The following is a 12,058-nucleotide window of genomic DNA, read 5'->3' as shown; positions in this document are numbered from 1 at the left end:
ACAAGAATGGACGTAGACTGGGTGGAAAGAGAAGGAAGCAATCTGTTAATGTTACGTAGATGGAAGTAGGCAGAACGGGTGAGGTTATTGATGTGCGATTTATAGGAAAGTGAACTGTCTAGGATGACACCAAGGCTCTTAATGTCATGGCTAGACGGTCCTCACCGATCGTCTTGCCAATTTGTTGTGGTGTTTGTGTGTACTGTGTCGTGTTCTCCTCTCCATCCTGTGCATGTGTTTTTCTGCTGGAACATGTACTTCCGGAAGCCGTGGCACGGAACGGCAGTTGACCGGAGGGGAGTGTCCTGAGCTAGAATCATCGCACCTGTGCGGAATTACCTTGCCAGCGCAGACCTATTTAACGGGGCGGTTGAGTCACAACCAACGCTGGAACGTTGAACTAAACCGGGTAGCGTAGTCATGATTGGCATACCCGGTTTGTGAAGGAGAGGACATTTTCGTTATTGAGCGTGTGTTTTTTCTCATCTGCCTCCAGGGTTCAGGGATTGGAGGAGGAGCCGGCACCAGGAGTTGTTGTGGATTATTACTGCACTGTCACCGTGAGGAGAGGTCGCCGTATCACTGCACTGCCCTTTTTGGATTATAGACTCGAACTGTTAACTCACCTTTTCACTTTAAATAAATCCACTGTCATTCTGCAAGGAGTCTCGCACCTGAGTCCTTTAATCCAATTCACCATGACACTTAACCTGAGGAGAAGGGAAAACTGTGGAGTTATCGATGGTGAATGAGAAATGGTTTGCCTTCAAAAGGTTGGATTTGGTGCCAATAAGGAGGATCTCAGTTTTATCCTCATTGAGCTTTAGAAAATTAGAGGTAAACCAGGATTTTAACTCGGATAGACATTCTTTAAGGGAAGAAGGTGGGAGGGAGGAATCAGGTTTGCAAGAGAGATATAACTGGGTGTCATCAGCAAAACAGTGAAACTGAAGATCAAATTTGCGGAAGATGGTACCTAGAGGGAGGATGTATATTACAAAGAGAAGAGGGCCTAAAACTGAGCCTTGGGGTACACCAGAGGTGACGGGGAATAGATGAGAGCGGAATGATCTTAGTTGAATAAACTGGGAGCGGTCGAGGAGATATGATTGAAACCAGACGAGGGGTGTGTCAGAGATGCCGAGAGAGGAAAGTCTGCTTAGAAGGACAGAGTGGGAAATGGTGTCAAAGGCTGAGCTCAGATCTAAAAGGACGAGAATGGTGAGAAGACCAGAGTCAGCTCCGATTAGAAGATCGTTAGTGACTTTAAGTAGAGCAGTTTCGGTACTGTGACATGAGCGAAAACCAGATTGAAATCTCTCGTAGATGTTATTATTAACCAGATGTAAATGAAGTTGAGCTGCAACCACTTTTTCGAGTATCTTAGAAATGAAGGGTAGATTGGAAATCGGACGGAGGTTGTTAAAGTTGTTAGGATCTAAAGAAGGTTTTTTCAGTATAGGAGTGACTAGAGCAGTCTTCAATAAGGAGGGAACGATACCGGTGGTGAGAGAAGAGTGAATGATAGCAGAAATGAGTGGGAGTAAAGAAGAGAGGCAGGATTTCACAAGCCCTGTGGGCATGGGGTCAAGATGACATGTGGCAGGCTTTGATTTACATATTAACTCGGAAATATCAGATAAATCAGGAAGATGAAAAGTGGAAAACGGCTCAAAAAGGAGAAGAGGTTCTGGAGAGGGCGTAGACACAACATTTGATCTGAGTTGCTGGTGGATGTTATTGATTTTCGTAGTCCAGAACAGCATCAAGGAGTTGCATGTTTCAGAGGAATAGAAGTGCAGTGGTAAAGCGTTGGGGGGTTGAATTAGCTTGTTGAAAACTGAAAACAGAGTCCTTGCATTACCCTCATAAGAACTGATAATACCAGAGTAGAAGATTTGTTTGGCCTTGTTAATGGAGTCTTTATACTGAAGTGCGTGGTATTTATAGATTTCTGAATCAACAGTTGAACCAGATTTCTTATATTTACGCTCTAACTGCCGAGCTTTGACCTTCAGAGCTCGGAGGTCAGAGGTAAACCAGGGAGCAGAGCGAGCAAAGGAAACAGAGTGGGTTTTTACAGGAGCCAGAGAATCAAGGACAGTGAGTAGACAATTATTATAATATAACAACAAATCATCAGGAGTAGAATAGAAGTCCGGAATCTGAACATTGTCCAAACTGGTAGTAAGAATGTCCATATCAATGTTCTTGATGTTGCGGAACAAGATGAGACGGGTTGGCTTGGTAGAAGAGCAGCAGAGAGTGAGGTTAAATGAAAGGAGGAAGTGGTCAGTTATGGGGATTTCAGTAGCAGAAAGATTCGAGGGAGTAAGGCACTTTTACGGTGGAACAAAGAAATTCACGGCAGTTATGTTAATAATATGCGCATCTGCTGCATCCGCTGAAAAGCTGCAGCTGTTACACACGCAGCTGCAGCTTTTCAGCGGACTGAAAAGTGCGAACATGTGGACGGGTCTGTTGTGCATTGTTTACAGTGGTGCCGAAACCCAGGATTGGGGCACCTCAGACAGTACCTTTTTTTTATTGCGGCTGTTGACTTACACATGCGGCTGCAGCTTTTTGGCTACAGTCTACACACATCAACAACAACAACAGGACCCAGTTCATTATGTTTTAAGCCGGCCTGTCAAGATTGCGCTCAGGTGCGTCCGCCTCCCCCGCAGCCGTGCCACATCCCATGCCCCGCCACAGCTTTGCAGTCAACAACAGGCTCACCGCAACCACTGAATAGTATTAAACTCTCAGTAAATTATATACATTTTCATCTCTCTTCACAAGTTTCTGGACTTTTTTTTTTTATAAGACTAAGACTGAACTTTATTTTTCCGTGTTTGGCAATGTTCACATTCTGTTTAACTTGTTGCTTTTTTGAAGAAGTAGTGCAGACTCATGAAGCAGTCTAGTGACAAAAGTTACAAATAGTTGTTTGAAATGAAAGTTGTTTGTTTAACTCAGGAATTCGCATGATAAGGTGGGGCCAGGTTTCACAATGAACTCACCCGAAACTCTGGCTGATTGGGACCCACACCCAGTTTCACACCTTGGCTCAGGCGATTAGAGGATCATCAGGGGGTCCTTTTGTCCCTCTGTGGGGGGCTACTCCCACTAGGTTTATATCTGGGACTCTCCACCATTTGACCTTAGAACTGAAGAAGCTTCTCGGGTGAGAGGTGAAACGCCTTCAAGTAACTTAAAGAAGTCCAGACGCTTTTCTTTGCAAGCTCCTTTGACTACGATGACCTGGATGACTGAGAACCTTCACAGACATATTGTTTGTTTAAAAAAATAACTGAAGGATTCATTGTGAAAGAGCTTATTATCTAATAAATTTGCAGCTAGGCTTTTCTGTCATTGTTTTGTTTAGGTGGGGCATGAAAATATTTATTCCTGCCATGTGGGGAATGATGTAAAAAGTTTAAGAACCACTGCTGTATGGAAACAGGTATGGTTTGGTTTGACTGTGTCATAATCATTTAAATTGCTGCCCAGTGACGTCTTAGAGATTGAGAACGCTGGCCTATTGAGAGACAGTTCAGCTCTTTACCCTTATAACAGTATCAATTGTTTAATGAAGCCATAAGAAAGACCTGGCACCCACATCACAGGAGAGAGCACACTACATGCACACACACGGTGTTACTGCACGTAACACAGCTGTCTTCATTTGTCTTCTTTTTGCATTTGCTGCTGTTGTCCTTTGTTGGAATTTTCAAAAAAAAATGTAGCTGAATGTGTAGCTTTGTGCTAATATTGTGTCTGTTTCCATGATTTAAGGGCATTTGTAAACCTAAATTCAATAAGGCTGAATTAAAATGGATTCAAAACAAATGTTTACATTCCTTACATTCCACAACACCTCCTACCCTCTGCATGAGACCTTATGAGCACTGAGCAGCTCATTCAGCAGTAGACTTTTACACCCACAGTGTAGGAAAGAGCGCTACTACAGGTCATTCTTATCAGCAGCTGTCAGACACATTAACACATGATAACACATTTTAACATGCGGTAGTTTAAAACCACCTTGATTACAATGTTGCAGTAACAAAAACATATATATGTGTTAATATAGAGGTAATTATGGGTTAAATTATGGGTATTTCTTCATTTCGTTTAAGTTTATGATTGAATCGGTGGTTGTGACCAGGACATAACTCTTTATTGGAAGAGAGCTGTGACTATCCCCTTTCCCATTCACTTGGATAAATGATAAAGAAAGAATATTTTGAAAAGCTTTTGTAAGCTGAATTTTTTTCTTACTATTGTGAAACAAATTTTTAGACAATGATTGATTATAAAATAAAATGTATGCAAAAGGTGCTACAGGATGCAACACACCCACATGCCTTTATTCAGCTGCAACCTGATCTCTTTCAGCTGGAGCCTGGTGATTTGATTACAATGCCCTTCCTTTTAGCCACAGCATCTAATTTGCTTTGGTGCATTTTTGAGCAATTTTCTCTGATCATAGAATACAGCCAGTCTTCCTGTTAAAGCAAATCACTGTGATTTGACAAGACATAGAAATTCTGACTCATGTTGTTTTGTTTATATCAGGTCAATCCTGCATGAACTCATATCCTACAAAATCTACTTCCTCAAATTACACTCTTTTTTTTAAAAGTGACTTATAGACACGGGACCCCTCCTTGAATCACCATCTTATTGTGTGGGAGGGGGTCTTTGTGCAAGAGTTTATAAGAGCAACCATCAATTTTCTTAGCGTCTTTTGCAATTCAATGGCTGGGGCTGGAGCCTGTCCTTGCTATCATGTAGTCAAAGATGTAGTACACGTGTAGGCAATAAGTATGCAGCTGGACTTCGGAAATCGACACAGAAAGATCTTATCTGATCAAGAGATTTGAACCTAGAACTTTGAACCTAGAAAGACAGGATGTGATGAATGAAAACTGGTGGGACAGTTTGTGGCGGACAAATTACTGCATTTTTTAAAAAGAAAAACATCAGGTAATTTAGGCGAAAGTAAGTGTTATAGCATGATCAGCAGGAGACCATAGAACTGGTTTTGATGGTAGTACATGGTAAATTCTAGTTAGTTCGCAGAACTTATGAAAAAAAAAAAGAATTTAGCTATGAGCTAAAACTAACTTGGTGTCAAAGTTAGTTTTACCAGTTAAACCACTGGTTTAACTAGTTTAAATGGACTGCCCAGCTATCCCTTCAGTCAAAAGGGAGCAGAGGGAAGCACGGTGGTTCTGTGCTTAGCACTGTTGTTGCCATCAGTTACATGCCATAATACATGGCACTGTTGTTTTTCTGTTGTGTAACACCACCATTTGGAAACTTGCATCCAGAGTTTTTAGCTGCCCACCCAAACATAGCAGGCTACTTCTTTTGATCAAAAGGAGTTTGAATGAGGTGCTACTGTTACAAGGGTTGAAAAGCTGAAAAGTCATTCTTCAAACAGCATTTAGTTTAGTTATGGATCCCAAAAAGCATTTGCAACATGTCAGTGTTTCTCAGATTAGTAAATGTAAATAAAATCTGTGAATAAACTGTGACTTTGGCAAAGACTTAGTGAACAATATTAAGTAGCTATCTTAAACTGTGCAAATCCCAATAAGATAAGATAAGATAAGATAACCTTTATTAGTCCCACACGTGGGAAATTTGTTTTGTCACAGCAGGAAGTGGACAGTGCAAAAGTTATGAGGCAAAAATTAGGATACAATAAGAATAAATACAGTACACAACTGTACAGAATAGAATAAAATAAAATACTATATACAGTAGAATAAAATAAAATAAATATACAATAAGATAAAAATAGAATACAAATACAAATGCTATATACAACTGAGTAAAAATACAACGATGACAGAAAGGATTATTGCACTTAGTATTATTGCATATGTATGGATGTGTGTGTTTGATCAGTTAAAGTTTTTATTATGGAGTCTGACAGCAGTGGGGAGGAAAGACCTGCGAAATCTCTCCGTCCCACACCGTGGGTGCCGCATTCTCCCACTGAAGGAGCTGCTCAGTGCTGTCACAGTCTGCTGCATGGGGTGGGAGATGTTGTCCAACAGTGATGACAGCTTAGCCACCATTCTCCTGTCACTCACCACCTCCACTGGGTCCAGAGGGCATCCAAGAACAGAGCTGGCCCTTCGGATCACCCTGTTCAGTCTCTTCCTGTCCCCAGCAGAGATGCTGCCGCCCCAGCAGACCACACCATAAAAGATAGCAGAAGCCACAACAGAGTCATAGAAGGTCTTCAGGAGTGGGCCCTCCACTCCAAATGACCTGAGTCTCCGCAGCAGGTACAGCCTGCTCTGCCCTTTCCTGTAGAATAATAATAATAATAATAATAATATGTCTAGTTGGTCATTATGGTGCATAAGCTAAATTTATTGTCTTAAGGGCTGTTGTAATAAATGTCTCACACTTTTTGGTACTATGTCAAATTAAAAAAAAAAGGCCACGACGTCACTCTATAGGCGGAGCCTCCTGTCACGCCCATTGGATCTGCTCGTCAGTGCTGAGAAAAGCATTTCGCCGACAGCTCAGAAATGTCTCCGATAAAGGACTTTAATGTGACTTACGGAACAATCGACGAAAGCGATACTTTTTCTGAAGGAGATACTATAGTTGGAACAGTTAGTTTCAGCCTGACAAAAGCCATCAAAGTCAAGAGCGTTTCTGTAAAGGCCAAAGGAGACGCAAACGTACACTGGTCTGAAGGAAGTGGAGATGACGAGAGATCGTACAGTGATCATAGGAGATATTTCAAGGTGAAGGAACTCTTAGTTGCAGAAAATGCTAAAGGTAGGTTTATTTATTTAGAACTTGGAAATCACGTTATTTTGCCATTTCACTCCTCATGGCAATATACTGAGTTTGTTATGATCATTGGTTTCTTTTAGTTTTATTCATGTAATCCTTGTATATTATGATAATTCCGTTCTTGCGCTTCTAGTTTGGTTGTCATCTACTATTCAATTTTCATTAAAATTTTAGTTCTTAGTTCCATAAAGGACGGTGCTTTAATCTGCTGTCATTCCCCAAGGAGTCCCCAAAGCGGATGAATTTATGATTTAGCTAGAATTGTGCGCGCGAAAGACGGATGTTTTAACCATTTCACCACACTTCGAATGTTTTGTTATTTTAGACTGTAATTCTCTTAATTGTTTGCGTATCCTCTCTTGAATCCTCTTGTGTCAAACTATTCACGTCTGCCTTTCCCTGCGTCTCCCTTCCTGTTTTGTCTGTTATTTGTCTTCCGTGTCTTGTGACCAGTTTGACCCTCTTTTCTACTTCTGTCGCAACTGTTTGAGGGTTCCCTCTCTTGTTACACTCCTTGATCACCTCATGTGTTTATAAATGGTACTTTCCCCCTTAGGCTGCACTATTTATTGCCACGTCTATACACTTCTGCCGTGTGCTTCTCGACTCTGTTTCTGTCAGTTTTTATACTTTGCCAAACTATTAACCAGGTGGCGGGGAACGATATATAGCAGCATATTCCGATGTTTTGCATGGCTTTATTGATACAGAGACATACAGAGACACCAAATATATTTTTATTCAATCCGTTACAAGGGTTCATCTCAACAAGAAGGCAAATCTCATGCACTACCATCCAGAGATAACATTATTTACATTTAATTAGCTCAGCTAACAAACCAATCAACACTGGACACCCTTTGCTTGATAGAGCTACTTCCTATAAGGCTACAGCTCTTAAAAGTAAAGTCATAAGACCGTATATCATAGAGTTATAGTAGTCTTCAACCAGAAATTATAAAAACCTCAAAGCACATTTTCTATAGCTTCTGTTTTTTGCAGGAGTAACTGTGTATATAGAAATGCCTGCATTGGCGTTTTTGAGTATATACAACTAAATAAAGAATGGAATTCGTCCTTCTCTTGAAATTTAAATTGCTCAAAGCAAAAAGCTACTTTCACATTGGCTCTGGTCCCACTGTACCTCTGATTCTCTCTTCTCAGTTATCATTCCTTGTGAGTCTTGCATTATCCTAACTCACTAAACACAACCCAGTCACAGGCACTGTGGGATAGATTATAATATTGCAGAATTCCCATAGAGTCTTTTCAAAGTTAAAGTCATCTTCAGTGTCAGACACTGATAGGTGCCAATCTTTTTTGGGGGGAGTAAAAAAATATTACTGACCTGGTAATGGCCAGGTTACCGGGCTGGTTACATCCATGGTTGTCACGGTCTTCTAGCTAGAAACTAGCAGACTGGCTTGAAAATAAAACATGTTACACGTGCAGAGATAATATTAAAGACACTATGGTGATACATGCATTTTAGAGATCCCTGCTTTTTTTAAAAGAGTTTTCTGTGAAGTTAAGAATAATTAGAAAAGTGTGTGCAAAAACAACAGGAATAACAGTGCATACAGACATGAGTATTGATTAACTGTAGAAAAAGTAAGATATAACTACTGATGCTTCAGTGAGTTCTGTTTGAGGTATACAAGTTAGTATGGCCATAAGCTACCACAGGAGTTACAACAGCAGAGGTATCCACATATTTGATTTGACAGATTTTTATACTGGATACCATTCCTGATACAGCCCTTCCAGGGATTTGTCCCAACTTCCCTTCTTCCAGATGATCTTTTGCTGATAGGAGAAACATTAAACATCACATAGATTAAATGAAAATCTCCCCAAAGTAAAATGCAGCTATTATTAGTTATCATTGCCTACCTATGATCATTCAGTATGTCTGCCATATAAAAACCTTAAAATGTCACAAGCAGAAAATAAATAAATAAATAAAAAAGAACCAAAAGCATTGTAATATTTGATTTAATCTGATGTGCAGTTAAATGAAACAGACAAAAGTAAACCAATGCCATTCTTAAAAAAATACATTTAATGCAAAGTTTAAAACAGGAATATAAAAAAAGCACTCGAGTTTCAAAGGTGAGTTTAAAGTTGTCTGCATTTTCTTTTAGTTTTACTGAACGTGATTCAAGTCTAGACTTTTTACAGTGAAGTTCTTTATCAAATATATCTTCTAGTTTGTAACTAGGCTTGATGCAGATCTTGGAAAGCAGCAGTTGCATTTAAGAGCCTACCACTCAAGAGTTTCTCAAAAGTTTAATCACATTTCTCCTGCAGGCACTTCACTTCCCCAAGGGGTCCATTATTTTAAGTTCAGGCTTAAAATCCCAGAGGGGTAAGTGGGAATTTCTGGCTGCAAGCATCAATACTGTGTCATAACTTGCCTTTACAAACAAATGCATTATACTATGGTTCTGTTTTATAGGAACATGCCATCATCCTTTACAGGATGCCATGGAAAAGTTGTCTACATGGTTGAAGCAAAGATATCCAGGAGCTGGCGATGGCCTTCTACAGTACAAAAAGAGATCAAGTTTGTTTCTAAGGCATTTCTACACACTGTTCAAGTAATGGCAAACACTGCAATGGTTTGTTAGAAATTTTATACTTGGAAAAGTGTATTGTAACCTTTAAAAATGCAATTCAGTGAGGCATTAAGTTGTGTTGGAAAATGTTTGTCTGTATGTTTTGTTATAGTGTCCACAATCTAGTACAGTGAGTAAAAAGATGAGTGGTCTCTCCAAGGGACAGGTCCAAATGTCTGCTACTATTAACAGAACAGTCTGTTTTCCAGGTAAATTGTTTGCAATTTGCAAAATCTAATGTAAATACATTTAACAATGCAGTTTACTTATAATATTTGCTTTTGTCAGGTGAAACTTTATCTGTTGCCACCAAAATCTGCAACTCTTCCTCCAAGGACATGAAGCCCAAATTCAAACTCCAGGAGAGAATAGTGTACCGTGCTGGTTGCTCTTCTACGTCCAGTGAGAAAACTTTATTTAAAAAGGTCGGGGACAATATAAATCCAAACTCAGAGGAAAGTGTCTCCTGCCAAGTGAAGATTCCTGTTGATGTCATCATTCTCCATAACTGTGAAATCATCTCAGTGGAATATTACATCAAGGTATGAAACAAAGTCATAGTTCTTTTATATAGTATTACCTTAGAAATTAAACTTCATCTGTTTGTAAACATTTTCAGGTAAGTAATAGACACGTAAAATACGTGTCCTAAACTCTTAAAAAATGTATACAAAAAATTACTGCAGAACACCTAATTAAACTACTACTATTGCAAAATGCTGCATAAAATTTGAATAATAACATATAAATTATTTATGACAAATAACTGAATCAGTAGCTTCATATGTTGCACTTTGATTCAGATGTTTACTAATCTATTACTGACATGTTTCCTAGGTGTATGTGGACATTAGTTTTGCCACTGATCCAGAGGTTGTGTTTCCACTGGTCATCGTTCCTCCCAGTTTTGCTGCCTTTCAGCCTGGGGAGGCTCTGGGGCCTTACCCACCTGGGACAGCTGGGGCTCCAAGCTACAGCGACTTTACTTCCTTTAACCAGTGGCCACAAGGTGCCCCACCATATGAGTTCTCAGCTCCAGCGTTTTCATCACCCCCAGTACAATATCCAGGATCTACTGCTCTGCCTCAGTTTCAGCAGGAAGAACCACCTCCATCATATACGTCTCTTTATCCTCACCTAAATGAACAACCGTAGAAGCTCAACTGGATACTGAGAAAATGAATGAACTAAATGTTAATAGTAAGTCACACCTCAAAAATAGCTCTTGGGAGTATGGGCTAATGAATCTTCAGTTGGGTTTGGAAAACAGACATCAGTGTAAAATTCTGAAAGCCAAGATAAGAGACGAGAAAATTGGTTACCACATGTGTGTGCCTTTGGTGGGTGCTGAGCTTCTTGTTGGTCAATTAGCAGGACAGCATGAGGCCTTACAGCTGTTGTCACATGAGAGAACTCATAGTTGCATAAGAAATTGAGTTTTTCATACTGTACTAATGAAACAAAGAAAAGACAGCACATAGCTGATGATGATAACTAGTTTGCAAGTGGAATGGAAAAGGTGCTGCTTTAAGGCTGGCATTCACTTAATTATTTGTTTTTGTTCAGGAGTATGTGCCTGCAGGTGAACAGTGAGTAAGCCAATGATTTGTTGTGAATTTTACCTCCATGTTGTCTTTGCTACAACCATGATAATTCGAGTTTTCCATTTTCTTTTGTGGGGTCTTTATCTTACAATAGAAAGTGCCTTGAGGCAACTGTTGTTGTGATTTTGCCACTATATTAAAAAAGAAAAAACCTGCTTCTTGTCTGCGGTCACTGGGTTTTATAGTAGAGTCATCAGACACTTGTTTATGCCAGGCATTTCCAAGAAAGTGTAGTCATGTGTCTCTTGATAGGTTGTTACTCTTTAAAAGGTTTAGTTGAAACATTTACTAGCACAGAGATAAGTTCATATTCAGATGCGCATACATTGTATTTATAATACATATTAGAACATATTTTTTTATGCTACTTATATTACTTCATTTCCTTTTTTTATTTTCACACAAAGACTAGAGGCCAATAAAGGGTCTGTTGCAGTTCAGTGGCTTCCTTCTGGTGGCCACACTTTCTAACAATTTAACAAAATCATACACTCCAAAATCCAAGTTTCGATTTATCTTGACGTTTCCTTTGTTAGATCTTATCTGTGTATGTATCTGTAAGTTTTTTTTTCCATTATTTTCTGAATTTCTTTATAATTTTATCCCATAATAAGTTTTAAACTGGTTATCATCGTTGTAATTTTTGCTAGGTTTTCATTTTTATTATGCTCGTCCATTTAAGTCTTATTTATTGAAATTTCAATTTACATGCAATTGCCTGGAAAGCACTTTGGCTCAACCACTGTTGATATAAATGCACTATAAAAATAAAATTGACTTGACGTTTGTTAGTTATGTTAGTTAGTATTATGCTCATTCATTTCAGATAAAATGAGGCCTTTTCACAATTTTATACTTAGTAGTATACTAAGAGTATTCTATATTTTATCTTTAATAATATTTAAATGTTAAAAAGTCAATGTGAGTTGTGGCTTATGCTTTTGATGTGCCATTCTGCTTATTTTCTGTGTCATTTGTAAACACAACACTGGTTCATCCCCTTGA

General features: G+C 39.2%; 1 protein-coding gene across 2 annotated transcripts; it reads left to right on the top strand.

Annotated features, from left to right (window-relative positions):
* The first annotated feature begins 6,507 nt into the window (after positions 1-6,507).
* On the top strand, positions 6,508-11,159 carry LOC102209599 (arrestin domain-containing protein 3-like). Of its 2 annotated transcripts, none has more exons than XM_005722353.1 (6): positions 6,508-6,813; positions 9,142-9,199; positions 9,290-9,431; positions 9,562-9,658; positions 9,738-9,991; positions 10,287-11,159. In XM_005722353.1, exons 1-6 carry the CDS (start codon positions 6,558-6,560, stop codon positions 10,602-10,604), a joined length of 1,125 nt encoding a protein of 374 aa, XP_005722410.1. In that variant the 5' UTR covers positions 6,508-6,557; the 3' UTR covers positions 10,605-11,159. The 2 variants fall into 2 exon arrangements, with proteins under 2 accessions (XP_005722410.1, XP_005722409.1); XM_005722352.1 differs by having other exon boundaries at positions 9,290-9,452.
* The last annotated feature ends 899 nt before the right edge of the window (positions 11,160-12,058 follow it).

This window comes from Pundamilia nyererei, unplaced genomic scaffold, assembly GCF_000239375.1.
Source record: "Pundamilia nyererei isolate P.nyererei 1_Seehausen unplaced genomic scaffold, PunNye1.0 scaffold00006, whole genome shotgun sequence".
NCBI lineage: Eukaryota > Metazoa > Chordata > Actinopteri > Cichliformes > Cichlidae > Pundamilia > Pundamilia nyererei.
This window is presented reverse-complemented; position numbering and strand designations above follow the sequence as displayed.